Here is a 25600-nt window from a genome sequence, read left to right on the forward strand (position 1 = left end):
AGAACTGACTACAGTGCTAATGATACCCTCGGGGATGAACAGTATACTAACAATGACGTCGACCCATAGCTTGAAAATAAAGTTAGTGCGACTTTCTTGAATTCACCAGGAATGCTACCCCCCCCCCCCCCCCCCCCCCCCCCAAAAAAAAAAAATCCGGTGCACTGAATTGGTTCGTGGTTTCATTTAGATTTTCTTATCAAAATGGACGTTATACACCTTCAATTACAACACCTAAGTTATTTTATACGAATTGCAAAAGGATACCTATGGAAATATTTTTTTTAAATAGCCAATTTGCATGTGTCGGTCCACATTCATATTCACATGATTGCCAATGAGACAACTGTTCACTTAAGTTCAAATGAAGTGGATGTAAGCAATTGTTCTTTTATTTATTTTGTTTGGTTTTTTTTTACATTATAAATTCAATTTTTGTTATTTTTCTGATGGACTCTAACTTCAGCGCTTTTATATATAAGAAAGATTTGATATAGGGTTGAGATCATCTGTTCCTCGATATTTCTGCTTGTCGTTGGTTTCACATAGAAGTAACAAACAATGTCATCTATGAGCTTGGTGTTGGGATTAGCGTGATGGAATATATTCTTGTTGGTTACACTTACTTTTCAATTTCACATTGCTAACCAAACAACCTCTGTTGTATTTACATCATAGGAAATTTATTTATCGGATCAACCACGCAGTACAAACGATAATAGTAACCGTCTGTATTTACGAATCAATATCAAAATACTAATATTTCAATGGTAATTTTATCATCAATATGTACAGTGTGGTTGGAATTATTGTATAATATGACACGAGTTTCTGTAAAAAAGTTCATAACAAACACTCAAATGTAAATACACCATGCACATATCATTGAGATTATTCCGTTGCTTTAGCACTGTGGTATAAAAAAATGTAGAATAAAGTATAGTTTCTTTACATTTTCTACGTACACATATGTTTCTATAAAGTGTTCGTTCAGCAGTTTGAATTCCTGTTTTAAACACTTTTCATGTGTTAGGTTATCAACCCGTCCAGCCTAAAGGTACATATATATCTATTGGTTTGAAAAAAAAACAAGTTCAATGATAAAACTTTTCATTTATTTTTATTCATGTTTAAATTAAAATAAATATTACAACAAATATCAAGAGTCTACTTATACTATAACGGAAAAAAATTCTTTGTCAATATCGTCTTTCATTCTTATTCAGTTTTGCACATTTATAAAAGTAGATTGCGTAGCAAGTTCTCAATTACCATTTCCATTGTAAAACTGATCACTGCGGATTCATCAAATTGACAAATTCTGAAAAAGAAACAAAAAACTAATTCTAAAGATCTTAACGGTATAATCAAAGTGTGCTTTTATGCTTATTTCAACTATCATGTTACCATTTAATTAGAAACATATTGTTAGTGAAGGGACCACACATTTCAACATAGTACCTAAATAAAAAAAAAAACATTCAAAGAAAAGAAACTACATGCGGATTTCAATTTATAAAATAACCATTTCCGTTTGATGTTCAAATTGTATGTACCTCCCTGTGATGCTTGATACCACCCGTGGTTTGCTCTGCCAAACATTAAGTTAAGATTTATTTTTAAAAAAATTAACAAAATGAATCTTTGTTTTAAGATGCCTTTTTCTTGAATGTTTCAATTTAGAAATACATTTTGACGAAGTTATCAAAATAATCTTCTTTAAATACACTTTGAATATTGTCAGTTATGTAAAAAAAAAACATGGATTTCCTAGATTTTTGGTTGACACAAAACATTAGAACTTTTATTAATTTTATAAGTCCAATAAAAAATTTGCCATTTTAATGTAGCGCCATCTGCGTATCTTTCGTGAGTGATGAGGATTTATCTGTAAAATACTTCATAAATGGAAAAGTTCAATCGTTTTCTACCATTTGGTCCTATGTAGAATGGTCAAAGAGAGAATAAAAAACGTGTCAAAAGAAAACAAACAGATTAGACCGTTGGTTTTCCTTTTTGAATTGTTTTACACTAGTCATGTTGGGGCCCTTTATAGCTTGCCTTTCGGTGTGAGCCAAGGCTCCGTATTGAAGGCTGTACTTTGACCTATAATTGTTAACCTTTTATACATTGTGACTTGGATGGAGAGTTGTCTCATTGGCACTCATACCACATCTTCTTATTTATTGATACCTTGATTAAACAGCCTGAAAAACATAACACAGAAAACTAAAGAATGAGTAACATGAAACCCTACAACATCAACGGCACTCATCGTGTTGTTCGTGGCAAAACAAGATTGAGTGACAAATTGCTCATTCTGTAATGTCACATTCGAGTGAAGGATTGAATTATGGCTACAACAATCGCTGGTCATGTGTAAACCTATCATTTATATTCACTCATCGGACCAGATCAGCCAAACATGAATTATTCTAGAAAATGATATCCAAGTGAACGTTTCTATAAACTAATTTTCAAATCGGTTAATATTGGTTGTTTGTGTACAACTTGAGACAACTGTCCTTTATTTTCATTAAATTTACTGCATGCACAATTTATAAACCCCTTTAATAACAAATTTAGTGTACATTTATGTGAATTTTACTGTTTTGTATTGTGTTCTCTGATTTTTACTTAGACTAAGGACACTGAAAAAGTACAAGAGTGAAAGATATAGTAGAACATTTGCATTTAACTGCATTTTACTCTGGAAATTTCGTTTTGTAGCGATTTTCTGGTATTTGATTAATTAATATTTCAGATTATAATTGGATGTTATATAATATGATTACATACCTTCATAGTTAACTAGTCCGTCTCCATCAATATCAACAGCAGCTATCATATCCTTAAAGTCTTCGTCTGTTAAATGATCCTCCCCTTTGTTCAGCATTGCATCTTTCAATTCTTCTATGTCTATAAATCCATTCCCATCCTTATCAAATGTCTTAAAAGCTTCCATTAGATCAGCATGCTCATTTCTGTTTTGTGAACCAAAGGTTTTCATGTAGTATTCTTCAAACTCGTTATATTCTATTTCATTCGAACCTGAAATACAATGGTCTTTTTTTTTATCTTTGAGATCTTTATTTTAATTTATTTTATGGAATATTACTACTTCTACAGTCACATTTTACTGTTTTTGGACTCATTCGTAACCTATAAAATCCTCATTTTTTTCCATAGAATAATCACCCTAAACCATTCGGAAAGTAGACTAAGCTATTTTCCAAATGTTAGAGATAAAGAGAGCAATGTAGTCGTCTCGTTGGAAATCCTATCACATTTCCTTATGTTACTCTGCTTTTGTATAAATGTTAAAGCACTTCTACAAATGACGTGAAAATACAAAATAAAATTCCTCGCTGAACTATGCAGCTGTTAAATGAAGAATTATTTCCCCTGAAGTTGTCAGATGTCCATTTAGTATTTAGATTATCAGTCGGTTGACTCTAGTTAAATCAATTATCATTTGAGAAAATCTAGACAGTGGAATTTCTGTTTGATAAACATTCTTGATAGCATCTAGTTTGTTATGTCCGTAGTGTTTTTTTCTTTTTTTTTTTCTCTTTTGTCTTTTTTCTTAAAACGAATTATCTGTGTTTTAATAAAGTTGCACCCAACAAAACTCCCACTTACTTTCTTCAGAAATTGTGGAAACATACCAAACAGAAATCCCAAAGAAAACTAAGTTAAAATGAGGAGTCCCAAAAAAATCCACTCTTCTAAAGAAAATGCCTTGCATTAAAATAAGTAGCCCCTACTCTACTCTTACACCTGGTGGGCTCCACTTTAGTAAAAGCCAACCAGCAAGTCTCAAAATTGTGGGTGTCTGCTTATACTAGAACATTGCTAGTGTCTCAACCAATGCAATCTTCGAATTTTCCCTACTAATTTGCAAAGGCCTTTGTAAATCATGTTAGACATTTTCTGAAGATTGTGATATTGTTTGCATAGAAACATGTCTGTAATCATATACCCGGTATGTTAATAGTTTAGAATGCAAACAAGCATTTTATGGAAAAAATCAAATTAACAATAAACAATTTATACATTGCAAAAATTTGCAAATGACCACAATTATAATACCAACATTTTAGCGTCCAATTAATATGTATTTCTTTATAACAAATATAACAGCTGAAATGATTTTCAACGAAAACAAAATAATACGTTAGGCCACTGCAAATTGATATGCAGTTCTTCAGATTCGCTCGCCCACAATTTATTGGAACGGAAACATAAAAAAGAATTTGAGTCACTGTATACATATTGTGTCTTGGGCTAACAGATATCAATAATTATACATCTCTTATAGAATTAGTTCCACAGAATCGTCTAAAAAACTTCGTGATAGGATGCTCATATATACAGTCCGCCAAAAGTTAAGCACCACCTAAATATAACTGTCAATATTTTTTTAACTATTGCGAAAAAAATATTTATGTTTGGTGTTATGAATTGCCTTTAGCATACACTAAGAAAATTCATTACGACCAAAAAAATTAAACTCCGATATACCCGCCAAGCAACCTTTTATTTAAGGTCATCTGCACTTTTACAAATACACTGTTTCGATGCCTTTAAATCATCTTCCTACTGTCCCGCGTACAGGTGAAATTTGAACTTCACCAAGTCACTGTGAAATATTGCAAGCGGTAAGTTATCTGTGACTGAACGTTGACAAGCAATTGACATGTCAAATGCCGGTAGGAGCACTAGGAGCATTGGTAACCATTTCAATGTTAATCGCATCGTCATTGTCAGATTTTTACAACGTCATATTGACACAGGAACTGTAAATGATAGACCAAGGTCCGGAAGACCCCGTTTAACTACCTATCGTGATGACATACTACTTATTGGTGGTGCTAAAGCCAACCCATTTACTCCTGCCCCATAGCTTAGACACCACTGGCTTCCAGGTGGTCGTGTTAGTGTTCGAACATTGGTTCGTCGACTTCATAGAGGCTACCTAAGAGCACGTCGTGTTGCCAATAGACGTGCCCTAACAGCCAGGCACCGTATAATCAGGTTTCAAAGGGCTAATGACCATCGACGATGGAACATGAGAACCTGGCAAAATATTTATTGGTCAGATGAGAGTTGGTTTCTGTTACGACCAATTGACGGCAGAATACGAGTTTGGCGGGGAAATAAAACTGCCTATCACCAAAACAACAATTGCTCAACGACAGCAATCGTTGATGGTGGTGTTACAGTATGGGTTTTTTTTCTCATACTGTTGGAAGCTGGGTATGCATATTTTGCAGGGTAACATGAAAAGACAGACATACAGGGATTTTGTGCTTAGAAACATTGGAGTCCCTCATTTTGAGAATCCCCAACATACGTCAAGACCCTCGTACATGGACGACAACGCTAGATCACACAGGGCAAGGATTGTAACCGATTACAAAGACCAAGAAGCCATTGACACTATCTTTTGGCCTTCCATGTCTCCAGACCTGAACCCTATGGAACATGTCTGGGATGCCATTGGCAGAAATCTTAATCGCAGAGATCCACCTTTGCAAAATCTTGGCGATTTAAGGGGGGCAATTGTTGATGAATGGAATAAATTTGCTCAGCTAAAGTTCAGAAGGCTTGTACAGAGTATGAGACGCCGTGTTATGGAACTGTACCGGAAGAGAGGTGGTTACACATCCTATTGACTTAAATATTGACATTAAATTTGCTGAACATACCAAAGATTATTTGTAGAGACTTTCAATGACTTTGGGTGATTAATTGTTGTAAAAAAATAAAATCAAAGTAAAATTTAAATTCCGTTTCTGATTTGTGTAATTTTCACTATTTCTAAGAACGCAAAATTCAAATGCATAGACCAAACTTAAGTTTATGGTTTGTTTATGGCATATGTTAGCAAAATTGCTACGTGAATATTTTCTCTTTTTCGAGGATTAACTGGTTTTTTTAAATGAAAAAAATTTCGATGCAACAATCGTCAAGAATAGACGTTATTGTGCAGATAAGGAAAAAAATTATATAAGTCTAGAGATTTGCACAACGATACTAATATAAGATGGTATTAAACGAAGATGTTGTTAAGCCGAAATATTTGTCAACACGATTTATTAACAACATCTTCGTATAATACCATCTTATATTAGTATCGTTGTGCAAATCTCTAGACTTATATATATATATATATATATATATATATATATATATATATATATATACAAGTCTAAATTGAAAACAACGTTCAAACCTATGATTGCGTTGGATAAAAACCGCAATTTTTATACGTGTGCATGCAAAAAAATTTCTTGGTAGAGGCGTCTAAATACAGCACAAACAACATTTTCCAAAAGACCAAAAAAAGTATTAAAGTATATTTTAACAAAACGCATTTGACTAACAGGTCGATCAACAAATGTTCTTAAACCCTGCTGACTGCCATTGGCGATTGCCAAATAAACGGATCACCGATGTAATAAATGGATCTTAATTTTAAATTTGATACTAAACAGAAAACAAAAAACTTGCGGAAAAGATGATATACCGCAAACAAAAGGTTCAAAGGTTTTTGTACACCATATCCGGATTTCGACAAATAATGTCTCTTCAGTGATTTTAGGAATCGAAACGGTATTTGGAAATCCCAACAATTTACCTCAATTTAAGATAGACTCTTGAATTTTTAGGAGTTAAAATAGGATGAACGGATCATATAAACCCTAAGGCAAATATATATATATACAAGTCTAAATTGAAAACAACGTTCAAACCTATGATTGCGTTGGATAAAAACCGCAATTTTTATACGTGTGCATGCAAAACAAATTTCTTGTTAGAGGGGTCTAAATACAGCACAAACAACATTTTCCAAAAGACCAAAAAAGTGAAAAAGTATATTTTAACAAAACGCATTTGACTAACAGGTCGAACAACAAATGTTCTTAAACCCTGCTGACTGCCATTGGCGATTGCCAAATAAACGGATCACCGATGTAATAAATGGATCTTAATTTTAAATTTGATACTAAACAGAAAACAAAAAACTTGCGGAAAAGATGATATACCGCAAACAAAAGGTTCAAAGGTTTTTGTACACCATATCCGGATTTCGACAAATAATGTCTCTTCAGTGATTTTAGGAATCGAAACGGTATTTGGAAATCCCAACAATTTACCTCAATTTAAGATAGACTCTTGAATTTTTAGGAGTTAAAATAGGATGAACGGATCATATAAACCCTAAGGCAAATATATATATATACAAGTCTAAATTGAAAACAACGTTCCAACCTATGATTGCGTTGGATAAAAACCGCAATTTTTATACGTGTGCATGCAAAACAAATTTCTTGTTAGAGGGGTCTAAATACAGCACAAACAACATTTTCCAAAAGACCAAAAAAGTGAAAAAGTATATTTTAACAAAACGCATTTGACTAACAGGTCGAACAACTGATGTTCTTAAAACCTGCTGACTGCCATTGGCGATTGCCAAATAAACGGATCACCGATGTAATAAGTGGATCTTAATTATAAATTTAATACCAAACAGAAAACAATAAACTTGCGGAAAAGATGCTATACCGCCAATATGAGGTGCAAAAATTTGTACACCATATCCGGATTTCGACAATTAATCTCTCTTCAGTGATGTTAGGAATCGAAACGGTATATATATATACTACATGAAACTGGCGGTCTTTAAAAATACCACTCACAATGTTACATACCATCTTTGTCTATTTCTCGAAACATTTCTTCAAGTTCATCTTTAGTTGGGTTCAGTCCTAACCCACGTACAACACCAGATACTTCAACTCTTGAAAGTTTCCCTGATTTGTCTTCATCAAAAATGTCAAAGTATTCTCTAATTTCTAAAATATTTCATTACAATTACAGTGCGTATATGTACATTATATATATACTTGAATTATCTATCACACTTTGTTTCTTTATTAAAGATAAAGAAACCATCTCTCCTGTATTTGTTTCACTAACAGGGTCAAAGTCAGAATTTTTTATTTTTCATAGAATTTGAATATTAGAGAGTATCTACTGTACTGTACCCAAACATTTGTCAATATTTTGTTTTAGTTTCCATAAAATCAAAATGTTAATTATTTAGCGCTACATGTGGCTGTTGAAAACATGTTTATACAATATTTCAAATTGTACATGTTTATTTTAAATGTTGCATCAAAGGACTTCTTTAAACACAATTGTTTATTTTGTTTGCGTCTGAAAGGCTTCCTTCTGCTTTATAAAAATAATAAATCGAGGTTCAGAGTGAAGCTAACTAAATACCCCAGAAGCAAGATAATTCAGATGAAAATACTTAAAGAAATATGTTAGAGAACATACAATCTCAGCCTTCTCCTAATGCAATAGCATAAAAAAAACATTTTACTTCTCTAGTACCTGTTGAACATGCATACATGATTCTACACTTGAAAACAGATTGAAATAATTAGTTCAACTATGTTTCATAAAACAGATACAAATATCTTTATAATAGCAACATTTCCCCTTCTTTTCATCCAGATTGACTCACACATGCGACTTGTCGCCGCATGATTACTTGCCAGCAGGAAGTCCTTTCCGTGATTTCATTACCGATTGGTGGGGTTCGTGTTGCTCAATTGATATTTTTTGTATTTAATGTTTTGAAGACTTTTGTTTGTTTTTCTCGTTTTTCTTTAGACCATGATGTTGTCTTTAACTGAGTTTAAAAAATATTTTATTTTTCAAAATTCCTCAATAACAATTATTCAATAGAAATAAAGGGATTCGGAAACAAGAAAAAGGTAAGTCTCCCTGAGACACTTATGCTCATGATTTGTGATTTCCCATTTGGTACATTCTTTTTCTTTTTGTTGGACAAAAATCCAACAAGTTTGCAGTTTTTAACTTGCCGTAAGTATTTATAATTTGTTCAAGTGTTCTTTAAACCTCACATTACACACATGCAGCTGTGATACTGTATCTATATTTCGATGTACAACTGGATGTTCGAATAGTTGTAGCAAGCGTCTATTGCAGTTTTTTTTTTTTAATATTTAACCGATCATAACTGTAAAATTTACAACAAATGAATAAAATAGAATAAAGAAATATATAACACAATAAATAAATCTCTGATGATCTTGAGTTTACCTTGTTGTTGTTCTTCACTCAGCTGAGAAGCCTGAAATTTTAAAACTTATTATATCAATGATTTTTATTTCCGACATGTCAAACATAACTGATTTTCGACATAAGTATTAAGAAAACATGGATTTTATATCCATTAGTTGGATAAGGTGGAGCCTTCAACTAATCCGGTCTGCTTTCTTATATGAGGCTAAATTACGTTTCAAAACGTTGTTAGCTTCAATCCGTTCATATAAAAATGATAATATTTATTACAAAAACAACAAACAAAACAAAATATGATAGACAGCAACGAGTCTCCTGGCTTGTTAAACATGTCTGCCTATGCTCAACCCTCTCGTTAACATGGGACAGTAGTACACGATGCTTGTAACAGTACCACATATCACTCGAAAATGGCCCGACTCGTCAGATCGACACAAAGCACAAAAACAAAACTTACAATAAGGCTAATGACACAAAGTATTCGAAGTTGCTGAAGGATAGTTCAAAACTCATTACATCTAAAAAAATAAATCATGTTTCCTAGACTAAAACCGATTTTACTCATCATAACATCTGATCTGAAGCAAAAATATAGGAACGACCATTCTCTGGTATAACGGTTGATGGATGTATTAAGGTTAATGCACTTTTCATTTCAATGGACTGTGACACAATTGTTATAATTGTTTGTAGTTTAATCATTACAGAATTTTCTATCTCTTATATTTAATTCATTTCCGAAATGAATACATTCAAATCTAAATGAAAAGTTTAAAGTCAAAGCCAATTATTCTGTTTGTATTTCTTTTCGTCTATCATTGATGATATAATTGAAGTATTTTAAACAAGTTTGTGGAATTTGACAAAATTAGAAAATGAATGGCTTGCATGGTTGATTTTAACTGTTTAGTTTATTATAAAGTCTGACGGACAGTTATCTGAAACAGTATTGATGTTGAAACTTTGTTAAGGGGCATATCCATGATTTATGTCTTAATAATTGCACTTTTACGGAAGCGTATATCGACCACGCGTTATTAGTAATTTCGACGTAAACTTGTGTTATTTTATGAGAATTAATGCTTTATAAGATGATAAAATAGGATTATTATATAACGATTATGTCATTATTAATTATAATGTTGCTTTGGTTTTCTTTGGGTGTTACTTTATAATATTAAAAACAATTTAATTAAACTGTCGATATTATTATAATTGTAAACTTGTGTTAATTTATGAGAATTAATGCTTTATAAGATGATAATATTCGACTATTATCAAACGATTATGCCCTTATTAATTTCAATGTTGCTTTAGTTATCATTGGGTATTACTTTATAATATTAAAAACAAATTAATCGGGGGCGTAGCTACCTTGTTAATGAAGTGGAATCACAAACTGAAGGACGAGGGGTCTGGGGGCTGCCTAATGCCCCCAGTTGGTCCAGGGCAAAGCCCTGGTAGGGGGCCAGGTGGCGAAGCCCCTCGGACGCTCCGCATATATAGCGTTCCAAAAAACAATCAAAACCGTATTAAAATTTGTACAGTTTTGTTGCGTTTTTTTTTTGTCAATTATTTGTTTAACTTCGACATATACAAGTGGAATGAGGACTAAAATTGTAATGTGCATTTTTTGTTCACCGTGAAAGCTTTTAAAATCACGGAGATTTCTTCCATATATTAGTATTTGTATTGAGCAAAGTAGATATAAAAATATGGAGATGTCGTATGATTGCCAATGAGACAGCTCTCCAAAAGAGACCAAATGACACAAAAATTATTAACTATATGTCACCGTACGGCCTTCGACAATGAGTAAAACCCATACATTACAAAGTGGTATCAGTTGTTTACCATTCGTTAGATGTGTTTGAGCTTTTAATTTTACCATTTCCTAAAGGACTTTCCGTTTTGAATTTCCCTTTGAGTTCGGAATTTTTGTTATATTACTTTTTCAGTTGGTAGACAAGAAGTAGGAAGGGAACTGACAGATAAAAAATTCATGAAGCTTCTTACTAAATATTAGATTTCTGCCAGAAATAGTTCCTGAGAAAAATGCCACCAAAACTTCCATGTATGAATATATGTACGAAAACAAAATGAGGTCGGGAAACAGGAAGTAGGAAACTGAGTAGTATTTTGCTTTGATGAATAGTTGCTGAGAAAAATGTTGTTACGGACGGACGCATGGACAGATACACAGTAACCAGTATACTCCGTACTCCGTTGGGCAAGGAACGGGAGGATAAAAAGAAAAAAAAATGTCATTCACAATAATTGCATTATGTTGGAACCAAACCAGCCGTTTTTACAGGTGGTGGCCACAGATTGCACGACAAATCTCTTAACGTAGAAAACACATTCTGTATATATTTTTCAATTTCTTTATAATTTTAGATTTCGCTTCCCGATCACAGCGTCCATCTTTGAGGTTTTTCTGTGCTGTAGTAATCGTAACTTCCTGCCTATGCTCATCTTTAATGATTTAATTATTTATAACTTTTAAAATGTATTTAAGTATTGTGCATTACTTCATATATTTCATAATAAGAATATAAAGATGAGATTTTAACGTCTAGTTGACGATAACCATGAATAAGTAAGGGACTTTCAACAATTATAATAATATCGACAGTTTAAATTAATTGTTTTTAATATTATAAAGTAAAACCCAATGAAAACTAAAGCAACATTATAGTTAATAATGACATAATCGTTATATAATAATCCTATTTTATTATCTTATAAAGCATTAATTCTCATAAAATAACACAAGTTTACGTCGAAATTACTAATAACGCGTGACCGATATACGCTTCCGTACACTTTGGTTCTATGGTAAACAAGAGTTTTACATCCCAAAATATCAAATTTAAAAGACATATCCTAGAAAAACCACATTGAAATCGTAAATCCACAGAATTACCTGACAATCATAAAAAAAAAGATGTAGAGACAACTCCAAAAATACCATTCAAATGATGCATCCCTAAATTCAACAAATTAAAAAAAAGTTGTAACACCCCACAAAGTCGGAGTAGAAAAGCCTATTTACAGAAAATTTTTGTGAATTACTCCCTTATCTTGTAGAAATATAACTTCGCTTAACGTAAATGTTTTTTTTTATTTTACTTACGCTTGGTTAGCAACATTATTAATCATAACAAGCTTGGTAGATATTTTAATTTACCCGAGAAACTACTTAATTAAAATATTGCTGCCAATTTTGAACAAATATATGTATGTCATACTCTGCGTTTTACTTATTGTTGTATTGTGTATAAGAGTGATTTAATCTTTAAAAAAGTATTTAAAATTTCACTATGTCTGTGTATGTGATATGTTTCACGTATAATTAATTTGTCAAACATTGTAAATATCCTATAAGTTGTACTTGCTTTTGGAATAAGATAATTATATAATTGAAATAATCATGATAATTATTGATTGGATACTTATAGCTACATGTATATGGTTCAGTAGTACATTGTGTTACACGAAAATCATTATCACGTTACAAATGTTTAAAAATATCGATATTCGTATTATTGTTGCCAAAACCTGCAATATCATTCTAACAAGGAGAAACAGTATTTCATATAATTAATTGCTATATATATCTATTTAAATGGTCTCTCATAATTCTTTAAAGAATGACACATATATATACTTTATTTGTTTTTATGTATGTTTACTGTATATTTATATATATATATATATATATATATATATATATATATATATATGTATCATGTTTTAAATGTATGTTGTATGTGGTGAGATTTTAATATACTATTGAATCTTGAATCTACAGCCAGGACAGTCTGATTATCCGATATATTTTTTTTTCAAAATATAAAGAGATTTTAGGTATACGTAAAAATCCCAGCAACCAAAAACCAAAATAATTTTCTTGCATTTACCGTGAAAAATATGTATCCATTACTTACTTCAAATCAAATCAAATATTGTTCAGTACTATTCAGTCCGTTTATTCACATACCCCACCATTGCAGGGGTGTACATAAATGTGACGACTTTATAATGGTAGCATATTTGATATAAAACTGAAGTTTTATGTTTCGAGTATCTTGTGTGAATAAATGTTTTCGTTTTTATGGTTTGCTCTTGGCAGGAATCATACAGAACTAGTTGGTGTTAACTTGTATATATGGCCTAACAAATATTTTATTATAAACATACGGATGTAAAATGTATTTAGTTTTGATCTTTCTTTCGCTGCGTGACTAAAATAAAAGGTATAATAGTCTAACGATTTTATTACTTAACTTTGCCATATTTTCTTTAACATGCATAGGCATATAAAAAGGACGATATCGTTGAAAAGCACTAACGAAAAAGAAACTACTATCTTACCATAATCAGATCTTCTTCAGAGAATCTCCATTAAAGTTTGTTTACTCAAGGGTAAAGGAAAATAGTCAATAAGTTGATTTACTTTTTAATATCTAAATGAGGTATTCTAAAAACATTTTCTGACGTGTTCCTAACATGACAATGAAACCTTTAAATAATCCTTAGTGATTCTTTGTATAACCGCAGTTGATAGTAACTATAAATATAAAGGTTATTGAATTTATATTTAAGATTGATTAAAAGTGGGGTTAAGGTTCAGTTCTTGATGTTTAACATATGAAGCAAGATAACTGTTAATTGATCTATCCATTTTATTTTGAGTCTATCGAATGAGGATTAGTGTGGTGAAAATGTTTCCATTTAACAACTCATATTTTGACTTAAAAACTGAAATACGAATAAAGTGATATTTTAGTTACACATCAAAAAGACTTTAACCCAACAAAAAAGCAGTTCGATGATAAACAAACAATTAAACCAAGAAACATGTTCTAAATTGAACCAAGTCTGGATAAACGGTTAATGGGATCAACAGAAAAAATCAATGAAATAGCTTATTATGGCAACGAACTCCCAATAGAATAAAAAAAGAGAGAAAACGCAAACAACTGACAAGATTCGAGACTTTGAACAGATAGAAAAACATTTAGCGGAATGAGAATAGTATATTGAATAGTCAATCCTAACTACCAATTATCTCGATCATCATCAGAACACGGATTAAATAGCAGAATACAAATGAATCCAGAACCAAAACTTATTTTAATTGTATGATGAAATAGTTTCAAGTCTTAACACATGAAAGGATGCTCACAGTAACAGTTTTGGAAAGCAAATTCAAAGTACTTCATCTGAATAAAAGATGATACGGAAGTTTATGTAATTGGGACATAAAAAAAATGGAAATATAAAAAATAATAGCAGCAACATTTCCGTTTTGTTTTTAGATTTGAAACTATATATAACGAATTGATATTAATCAGCAAAATTCAAGAACTGAGTGATTCAACAACATCATTTAAATTTTAATAAAAATTACGCTTTCGTACACATTTTCTACTGTGATCTAATTATGCTCTATTGTTACTGGTCACAGAATAAAGTATGTCATGGCATGAAGAGTGCAACGCTGAAAGTACAATAAAGTACCTTATATGTATTTCTAAAAGTAGCCAATTAATTTGGAGTACTATAAAACTCAATTTGCCGACCTTATCCAATTTATTATACTTTGCAAAAGTTGTTTTCCGTTTTTATCATTCTTGTTGTATCCTAACAGCATTTAAGATCAAATTCTGTATACTGTTGAAATAAAAACCTGTCCTGATTTTAAAAAAAAATAGTCCGAGTGGTCTCTCTGATAGACGACTCGACATGCTTCTATAGACGGTCCGATTTATGTTTTGTATAATAAGGTCCGAGTTGTCTTTTACTCGGGCATGAGTTGGTTTCATTATAATGTTTATGATGAGTTCCAGTACGGCATGACTCGTGGCAAGATATATATTTTTGTGTCCGGAATAGCCTCAAACGCAGTATGATGGGTTTTTTTCTCTCATTATTTCATGCGCATGAGCAAATAATCCCCATATAATTTTAAAAGAATTGAAAAATATATTTTTATGATAATCATTGAAAATGTTTACCTTAACTTGGTGGTGTTTAGAAGGTTTTTAAGCGAAATACGATATATACATGACAGGCAACAAATTTAGCATCATAATAGGTAACACAAGCGCTCCTTGAGGAAAAAAAAAGAGTAAACGTACCATACGACAATATCTTAACAATGGAATAAGTAGAGGAAACTGTGGTTCATGAAGGTCCCTAAAAGTCAAAATGAAAAAAAGCTGTCGGTCTGGTTGTTAGATATTGATAGGCAAAATCAAATACAGCAATATATTCTAAAAATGGTCTTTTATCAATTAGAATCAAGACTTAATATGTAATAATTACACTAGACTTTCCTTAGAATAGAAACATGCCTACATTTGCTGACTAGGACATCTATAACTCACTGAACATAATGTTTTGGAAAACGTTTTGTGTTTGAACTTGTTGACAGAGCAGTCTATGTTGAACCATCTGTCAAAGCAGTCAGTAAAGGTGTCGATGTTGAACCATCTGCTAAAGCAGTCAGCTAGTACTTCTTAGTTAATTTATGTTGATCATTGTCATTTTGCTTAGTTTCATCTGTTACCTATCATAACATCGGACTTCTTTTAAACTGAGTTTTACCGTGCGTTTTGCTGTGTGCTTGTTTATTCGACATTGACTAGAGATATATATAGAAGGTTGAGATCTCACAAAACATATTTAACCCCGCAGCATTTTTGCGTCTGTCCCAAGTCAGGAACATCTAGCCTTTGTTTGTCTTGTGTGTTTTTTTTTTTATTTTGGTTCATTTGTATCTTTCGGAGTTTAGTTTTGCGTCCATATCGCTGAACTTGTTTACATTATTGTTTAGCTGGAACCTGCCACCGGGAGCAGGATTTTCTCGCTGCGTTGAAGACCCATTGACGGACTTGGGCTGTTTTCTGCTCTTTGGTCGGGTTGTTGTCTTCTTGACACATTCCCCGTTTCCATTCTCTATTCTACTAGTATCTGTATTTGTTTCCTGAATTACTAGTACTTAATACACAAACATCTTCTAAATTTTGAATTTGAAACTAACCCCGTTAATGATTTTTTACTAGTCATATACCATCCTTCTTTTGTAGAACTCTAGACTTCATTGTTGCAGCTTAGCTAAGTATGAAAACGATAACCATGTTGTGACATTGATTCATCGAAATGTTTTGAAAGAAACACTTTATCAATATTTTACGATATGGAACTCATAATGATTTACTTCACCTTTAATAACAACAGACATGAATACAAAATAGAAACATACTATTCTAAGAAGGTATATGAAATAATCTTCACAAACACTTCACAATTTTGTTGATAATAGACTCTAATGTTTTTGTTCAATTATTTACGTCATCTATATCGCCATCATCATTTCCACAAACTCTGGAAAATAAAAGTTATGAATAGATTTAGAATATGGTATTATGGCTTATTGTATTCATCGGCATTCAATTAAGACAGCTTAATAAGACAATGACTATTTCTCTTATTGATATTTTAGTGAAAGCCGATTCTCTACAGAAAGATAATTGAAACAAGCGCTTTTCTATATTTAGAATGTTGTGATACTACTAAATTGTCAAAACAGCTTTTGTATCTATTCACAAAAGTCGTACAATTTTTCTGTAAAAATTTTCCAGAAAAAAATCATCAAACGTGTTACCATAGAAATACGTGATTGTTATATCAACAATTTTGAATAGAGGATAATATGAAGGTTACAACATGGGTTCGACAATTCTAGTTTCTCAAATTACCTCATTTTCAAAGCTGTTAATTTTAGCTTAATCATTTGAAAATGTGTCTTGTTATTTGGTTTTTACAATTCCTCTATGATTCTGCACAATGAAGATAATATAAATCTATATAAAAATATCGGTATCGTACCTTCAATATTAACTTTTCCGTCGCCATTTTTGTCGGCCATATCAATCATTCCTTGTGCCTGCTCCTCTGATAGGTCTTCCATGAATTTCATTAATTCATCCCGTTCGATGAATCCATCGTTATTTTGATCAAAGCATTTAAAAGCTTCTAAAAGAGATTGTTTTTCGTCCACATTAGCTATGTTGTTTACATAATATGCTTGAAATTCTTCCAGATCGATAAGACCATTATCTGAAAATGGATGGATTTTAGGGTCAATAATTTTAGTTTATGCGGGAAACTGGACCAAAGAAAAATCACTAACATACAGTCTTAGCATAGATAGATATTGTATTTAAATAACTGACATGTCAGTAAAGGTACCACTGGAGAATAAAGCTTACAAAAAGTATCGTTTTTGCACCGTAATGGAATCCTAAGAAATTGAAAAAAAAAAAACTATCTTGAATTAGACAGGTGTTTCCTAAAATTGTCAAATAATATGTTACAGACGATCAACATCTGTGATGAATTTCATTGCATTACAATGTATTGTGTAGGTGAAATGCTGCTTACACAACATGTTGAAGATTTTTTATATTTTGATGTTAAAAGTCCAATAATCCAGAGACGACTAATACAAATGTGAAAAAAAAGATATGCACATTGAAAGTTGACAACTGTGTAAAATTTTATTGTATTCGAAAGCATTCTGTAAAACCGGGCAATTATCTATGTTTTTTTTTACAATTGAAAAATCATTAAAAAGATAAGTATATGTACACATGACGATTCAGAGTTGTGTAACATTAAATATTCTTTGTATTCCATTGAGTAATGTATGAGGAAAAGAGACTCACGAAAGCTTTTGGAAGGACAGACGGACCCAAAGACTATCAGACAGAAGGACAAAGTGAAAACAATAGTGCTCCCGAATTATCTCTGCGGGCCCACACTAACAAACATAATAAAAAGAACATGTGTGTTGCCAATGAGACAACTATCCATCAAAGACCAAAGAACAAGCAACTTTGGTCACTGGTGGAGAATTGTCTCATTGGTAATTATCAACATATTCTTGTTTTTATATGTGAACAATAACAAGTCACAGTACAGCCTCCAACAATTAGCTAAACCCACGCTGTAAAGAAAGCTATAAAAGATCCCTGAATAACAAAATGTGCAACAACTAACGGCTTGATTTAAACTAAAACAATTCTGGTAGACAGCAACCAACGACAACCACTGGATAACAGGCTCCTGGTTTAGGATAGGCACATGAAGAGTATATAATTTTATGTTTGTAACAGTATACTGTTTACATAACAATCAGCAATATCTCTTAAGTTATAGTATTACAAGAAAATTTAATTTTGGATGTAACACGCCTTCTTATTGGTTGAATGATTTTTGTCATTCAGCTCAAAGACATAATATTGTCATGTGACCGAGACGTAATCAACGTTTTTTCATGATTTACCCCTAAAAAATGGAATTTAGAATTAAATTATTAGGAATGACTGTAATATTTTTATGTCTATTCGAAATAACCTCAAAAATGTGGTACACACATTTAAACAACACACTGCGCGGGTTTTTCAGTGTGCACCCCATGTTTGAGTTTTCAAAACTGTTTCAGATCTAAAAACAAAACAAAAAGAATAAATAATTAAATTTTGATCGGTACTGATTATTATTGTAAATGTCGTGTTTGGTTATAAAAACAAGCGGATAAGAAAAAGAATTATGTAATCTAATATCTTATGTTCAGAAAGTAAAAAAAGTATAGGCAGTGGAATAAAACATTCATTTTCCTTGGCTTAGGGGGATATGAAGATTTGTTCACCCAAGAAAATTCATATTTCACGAGGGCATCGCAAGTAATTTCAAATTTTGCGGAACTAGTAATACTAACCATTTGTGTCAACTTCTTTAAATACTTGTGTGATATCATCCTCTGTAGGGTTATTTCCTACCACACGTAACAATTTCGTTATTTCTTCTTTAGATAGCTTACCATCTTTATCTGTATCAAATCTATTGAACCATTCCTTGATATCTGAGAATTAAAAATAATTTGTGCACAAAAAGTAAGAAATCCAATGATGCAAAATTCTAAGAGGTACAACAAAATCATGGCTAAAGGATGATAAGACAAACGACAAACAACAGTCCACAGCACACTACAGAGAAAATATAACGCTTGAACAACACGAACCCCACCAAAACCAGGGTGAACTCAGGCTCAAGTAAAAACAAGTGATGACTCATTTTTTGAAGAGTAAAGGGGGAGAAGAAGCTAAAACTCTTGGAATTTCGTATAAAGTGGGAAATAATACTCCATATAATAGTGCTGCTGGAATGTTGCTACAAGAAAATGGAAAATTCATATCAAAGTTAAAAAAAAATGTGTTCGAGGACACGAATCTCCCCGCTCAAGCTTGCTTATAATACATGAAAATACCTTTTAAGAGCATTTGATGTCACTGCTAGTTTTTAAAGAGTTGTATAATTTTAGTCTTAGGTATTTTTGTGCTGTGTGTTATTTTCATATTTTCGCTATTTTGTTTTTATTTCTTATGTAATAAGTTTTCTAATAAAATCTGTTGTGCCCAGTGAATTTCCCAGTTCTTGAATATTGCTTTGCTTCTTTTACTTCGTTAGCTTAACTTGTTTATTTTCGTAAAATTTGCTAGAGGCAAACTAAAGTTAGAGTGCTGAAACAAAATATTTTGCAATTTTCCAAATTATAAAGGAGCATAACTCTATAACGGTAAGTGACTCACTACCCAAATTCGAACTCGGTCTGCGAATTTTGGTTCTTTATTGTGTATAAGTTTGTGCATGAGGTAAACTTAAGAAAGGTAAGTATGCTAGATATACTTACTGGAGGTGTGTTATCGACAGATTGTAGGCATTACTATGGGCACCAACTGTGCCCCTTTAATAGTAGACTTGTTCCTGTACTGTTATGAATCACAGTTTATGGCCAAACTCAGTTAAGACCTTCATGTCTAAATTCCATTTAATTGATAAATTCAATAACACTTACCGTTATCTTGATGATATATTTTTCGTTAAATAATCAAGAATTCTCTAAATATACTGCCGAAATTTACCCACAACAACTTACTTTAAATAAATCAAAAATCAACAGCAATAAGTGTCCTTTCCTAGATTTAGATATTTCAGTTTTACACCAGAAACTTTACACAACAATTTAACACAAAAGGGTTGATTTTTCTTTCTCTATTTTTAATTTTCCTTTTCTGGACGGTGATATTCCTCTGGAACCAGCTAAGGGTGTTTATATATCCCAACTCGTTCGTTATGCCCGTGTCTGTAGTGACGTTTTGGATTTCAATGAGCGTAATCTATGTATTACTGATAAATTATTAAGTCTGGGATTTCGTTACCACAAATTACTTAAAACTTTTACTAAATTCTTCCATAGATACAAAGATTTGGTTTGCAAATTTGGTTGTACCTGTAAAAAACTTATTCCAGACGGAATAGCACATTCTTAATTCTACGGTGATGTTGTTTACCGAGCCCGGAAATTTATATACGATCCGGGTAAATCCTTTAAATAAACTTATTCTAAAAGGTTACCAATTCAACACTGTAATTAGATATTTGAATATTGTTTTTATGGGTATAAATATTGATTTCGTTATCAGTAAATTAAAATCACACTAATGCTTTTGTTATACATGCACTTTAACGATACTACAATCTGTCGATCGTTTGGCATTTTGGCATTGCACAAGTTCATGTTTTTCTCTGATTGTTAGTGACGTCTTTACACTAAATCCATTGGATGTTGGATGTGTACTGATTGATATCTTAGTCTTAGATACATGATTTTTTTTTTATTATTTGTTATTGGCATTGAACTAGCTGTCAGTAACTGCGAGTACTCTCAGATCTGTACTTAGTGTCCTATTTGTTGCTAGGGATGAAGGATTGATAAATACCCTGTCATGTCCTTCTGTGTTTATGCTTTATGTTTTTCTGCTTTGTATCGATCTGATGAGTTAAGCCTTTTTTAACTGATTTTTATAGTTTGTTCTTTATGTGGTGTTGTTACACCATTGCCCCAGGTCAGGGGGAGGGTTGAGCGCTCACAAACATGTTTAACCCCGCCACATTCTTTATGTACCTGTCCCAAGTCAGGAGCCTGTAGTTCAGTGGTTGTTGTTGATTCATGTCTGTCATATTTGTTATTCGTTAATTGTTTTGTTATAAATTAGGCCGTTAGTTTTCTCAATTGAATTGTTTCATATTTTTCATGTCGGGGCCTTTTATAGTCGAATATACGGTATGAGTTTTTTCTCTCATTGTTGAAGGCCGTACATTTGCCTATAATTGCTTAGATAGAGTGTGGAAACGAAAATGAGACGGACGAAAGGACGGACGGACAAGGGTTACACTTAATATCCACTTCGCCTAGCGGCGGGCTCATAAAAAATTGAAGTTATATCTTTTGTCCCAAAATGTACATTTCAATCAACCTTCACTTTCCTTTTCTCGCTGGAAGTCAGCTATAACCTAAACGTTGCTGCTTATTTTTAGTTCAATAAGACGCATGCAATCAACATAGTCTCCAATCTTTGAATTATTGAATAAGAGGCATCTATTTGTAACGGAATGTCAAGATAAAAGTCATTACAAAAGACAATGTTTTAAGTACACCACATTCTTTCTTATTCATTTTTGTAAGTTTAGGGATATTTTAACCATAAACTATATATGTTGGTGTAAAGTGTAGTATAAATAAATAATAACCATAGAGAAGACTGTATCAAATCATACATATAAATAAAGCAAAGAACACTTTCACAAAGGAAAATAAATGAACAGAGTTCCAATGTCACCGCGTTGCACATATTTTATCTGTCCAAGGGCAATAACTTATAAAACTTTTGACTGGTTCTTCAAACCTTTTTTTTTATAAATGTTTGACAGAAATGAAAGCTTGTAATGCAATTTTCAATATAATTAATATTCACAAGGGGCATAACTCTTTTAAAATTAGTTAATCGGCACTGATTTTTGATCTCGTCCTAGACATTGATAATATAAACCCTTGATATAATTTTTTTCTAAATCTAGCAAGAATTGTACACATGAGAGCGCTTGCAATGCAATTTTCCATATAATTAATATTTCCAACGGGCATTCTCTTTTAAAATAAGTTGATCGGCACTAATTTTCTAACTTGTCCGAGACATTGCTAATATAGACCTTTGTTATAAATTTGTTAAAAATCCGGCAAGAATTATACACATGAGAGCGCTTACAATGCAATTTTCCATATAATTAATATTCCCAACGGGCATTCCTCTTTTAAAATAAGTTGATCGGCACTTCTTTTTAAACTTGTCCGAGACATTGCTGATGTAAACATTTGATATAAATTTGAAAAAAATCGGGCAAGAATTGTACGCGTGAGGGCGCTTACAATGCACTTTTTTAATTTATATTTCTAAGAGGCACAACTCTTAAAAATAAATGATCGGCACTGATTTTCGAACTTGTCCGAGAAATTGCTGATATAAACCTATGATATAAGTTTTATAAAAATCTGGCAAGAATTGTACATGTGAGAGCGCTTACAAGGCCGGACGGACAGACGCACGGAAGCACAGACGGACGGGCACACGGTGGTTTTATGTCCCCTGCAACGCGTTCCGCGGGGGGCAATAAGTCCATTCGATTACATTTGCAAGGTACAATTTAAAATTGTCAGGCTCAAAACTAAAAAATACAATTCAAAATTAATAAGTTTACGGCAAAAAATTATATATTGTTTCTCAACCAAACAAGCCAAGAAGAACTTTCGATAATTTTCATTTTAAGTAGGTCAATTAAAAGTTCCTAACTATCGGAAAACAGAAAATAGCTGCCCTGCACAGAGAAAATAATACGTCAGAACTCAAAAACAGTAAGCTCCAGACCAAATATAGAATCAATCCTTCATGAAAAGGAGGAGAAATATGAAACAAAAGCGTCCAATTCGACCAGACACTGACAAAGTCAATTTGATATATCGCACATTCTTTAAGAGAGGAATGATCTATGAATTCAACGTTTCGTATTATTTCGTATAGCGTAGATGTATGTTATTCAGTTTGATACGGACTAGCCATGTTTGAATAGTTGAACCCTAGCATATTTTTATGAATACACTATGCATATATCTGTTAGATTTTTTTTTCAAGTAATATATTTGTATAGATATATATATACCGGAATGTATAAAGTCTTACCTTGCTTCTGTTCTTCGCTTATTTCACCCGACTGTAATTAGAGTAAATGATGAAACAGACTCTTCTTCGTATCAATATGGTGAGTTCATAGAAAAACTATACAATTTTGTAAATCACGAGCGTATTTCTGTTTGTTTGATAGACTTGTATTGCATGCGTGTTTTTGTTGACAGTTTTTTTTGTAAGTTAGTTGCTCTTCGGATTTTCAATTCTGACATCTTCTTTTATTTATAAAATACTCCGATCATGAAATGATACTAAAGAATGACATCTAACTTTGCCGGAGAAGGATGAATTATTGAGCTAAACTATCTTGAACAATTGGTATAGTTTCGTATTTAATTAGAATAAATTACTAGTATTAATATGCGACCTTTGCAATCGTGTTTTCCTCCTTAATAGCGAAAAAATTACATCGTTCTTTTAAAGAAAGTTTATAAAACACTCATGGTCTTTTAGAAGGAATATGAAAACTTATCATACCTTGAAGTTTGAAATATTTTTCTGCTACTCAAGCATGTTTATTTCTTTGTTTGAATTTGATTTCATGACATGATTTATTTAGCATTTGTTTTAAAAGAAAAATTACAATGTAAATGATAAATAATAAAACCATATGCGGTAAAAAAAAAATCATTTTATCAGTATGGATTCTACCAGACTGCATTCGTGCCCTTATTCTAGTCGAAGATGTGTAAATTTAATTTAAAAATTCACCAGGAAATAAAATAAAATTGTTTCTGATGGTCAGTGTAAACGACTTCAATACATGGTTTTAGTCTGTCAATCTCCTTTGTAAGTTAAACTGAAAACAACAACTGATAAATATACGACTAAGAAGGCAAGAAAAGCTTAGTATGCTGAAGTTTTTTTGTTTTTTTTTGTTGTATCTATATTCCACCTGTCTGCTTCTTTCTTTCCAATACCGCCTCGGTGGTCTCGTAGTAAAGTGCGGGGGGTCGTGGAGTCGAACCCCGGCCGGGTCAAACCAAAGACTTTAAAATTGGTATTTGCTACTTATCCGCTAAGCACGCGGCATTAAGGAGTAAGAGCAAAGACAGGTCAGCTCGGAGTCAGAATAATGTGTCCGGGTAAGGGGACTTGTCTTCCTGCTGACTGTTGTGCACTAGCACGTTAAACATCCGGCTCAGCGTGTCGGTCTAGTACAAAGCAGGGCTAAATTTCATATTACATTTAACATGTTCTCGACCTGAATTTGCATATTAATTTGCCGTTGGACGTAAACAGCCATCCATCATCATCATCTTTCGTTCCATTATGCCGGTTTTTTTTTATTAAACATTAAAAAGTGTAAGAGATTCGTAATGTGACGTTATGAGTCAAATTGCGGAATACAGAAACCTCTTCGATGGTTTAAACAATAAATGGAGATTTGGATATATGTCAATAAGTCAGAAATTAAAAGAGGCCCAGAAATAATAAAAGAGCATCTTGTTTATGTATAATGGCTTTTCACACATAAAAATATGATGTTAGTTGCAGATCTTTTATTGTTCTGTTGTGTTGTTAGTTTGATGTCTCATTGATACTAGTGAATATCCAACGTCTTTTTTTTTTGTCATAGCCTAGGAATTTCCGAAATATGCTTTTAGTATCCCCGCTGATACATTAGCTTTTACAAAATGAAGATTATATAAAAGATTACCAAAAATTTGGTGGTGGAAATAGACTATTCGTTTAACCATCATACTTTTTATTTTAAATCAACCATTTTTTTCAGTACATTCAACATATACACAAATAAATACCACCCCTAAAAAATATTTGAATACATTAAAAGACAGACAAATGATAGCATTTTTCTTTTAGATAAAACAACTTACCATACTGATCCTATTGTCTACAACTAACAGTGCAAAATATTGACACGTTACCATTTAAGTATCCGTATTCATGCATTGTAAATATCATATAATTCAAAAAGAGAAAAGTTAATTGTTTATAGACAAAAGAGTCGTCAGGCATTTCGCTAAAGACATTAATAATAGAACGGTAATTCAGTACTTAATATTAATAAAGAGGATTCTTTAAATCGTGTCATAGACTTTACTGTCACCGCAAATTTTCTATAAATCAGAATTATTATTTCATTTATCTTCAACAGAAGTCTAGACCTAGAATTGATTCTGTCTTTAATAATTATAGTCGTGGTGGAACGTTATACAATTGAAAAAAATGCTGAAATTAAAGTCTCGTGACCATATAATCAATATCAAAATATTGATACCAGAGTGTATCAGTTGCCAATAGCAAACAAATGTCTTTTGGTTTTAATGTGTCGTCGGGTTGCTATTTTTTATTGACGT

At 32.1% G+C, this 25600-nt stretch overlaps 2 protein-coding genes across 2 annotated transcripts; both read right to left on the reverse strand.

The window, feature by feature from the left end:
- Window positions 1–1093: 1093 nt before the first annotated feature.
- LOC127738152 (squidulin-like) lies at window positions 1094–13667 on the reverse strand. Its single transcript, XM_052249293.1, has 5 exons — window positions 13501–13667; window positions 9142–9172; window positions 7719–7862; window positions 2800–3051; window positions 1094–1321 (listed from the first exon to the last, which is right to left on the reverse strand). Exons 1-5 carry the CDS (start codon window positions 13501–13503, stop codon window positions 1293–1295), a joined length of 459 nt encoding a protein of 152 aa, XP_052105253.1. The 5' UTR covers window positions 13504–13667; the 3' UTR covers window positions 1094–1292.
- A 2676-nt stretch (window positions 13668–16343) lies between these two features.
- LOC127738149 (calmodulin-like) lies at window positions 16344–25223 on the reverse strand. Its single transcript, XM_052249290.1, has 5 exons — window positions 25118–25223; window positions 23274–23304; window positions 18917–19060; window positions 17023–17253; window positions 16344–16518 (listed from the first exon to the last, which is right to left on the reverse strand). The coding sequence occupies exons 1-5, from the start codon at window positions 25169–25171 to the stop codon at window positions 16490–16492; spliced, it is 489 nt and encodes a 162-aa protein (XP_052105250.1). The 5' UTR covers window positions 25172–25223; the 3' UTR covers window positions 16344–16489.
- Between the last annotated feature and the right edge of the window lie 377 nt (window positions 25224–25600).

This window comes from Mytilus californianus, unplaced genomic scaffold (genome assembly GCF_021869535.1).
Source record: "Mytilus californianus isolate M0D057914Y unplaced genomic scaffold, xbMytCali1.0.p SCAF_4, whole genome shotgun sequence".
Taxonomy (NCBI): domain Eukaryota; kingdom Metazoa; phylum Mollusca; class Bivalvia; order Mytilida; family Mytilidae; genus Mytilus; species Mytilus californianus.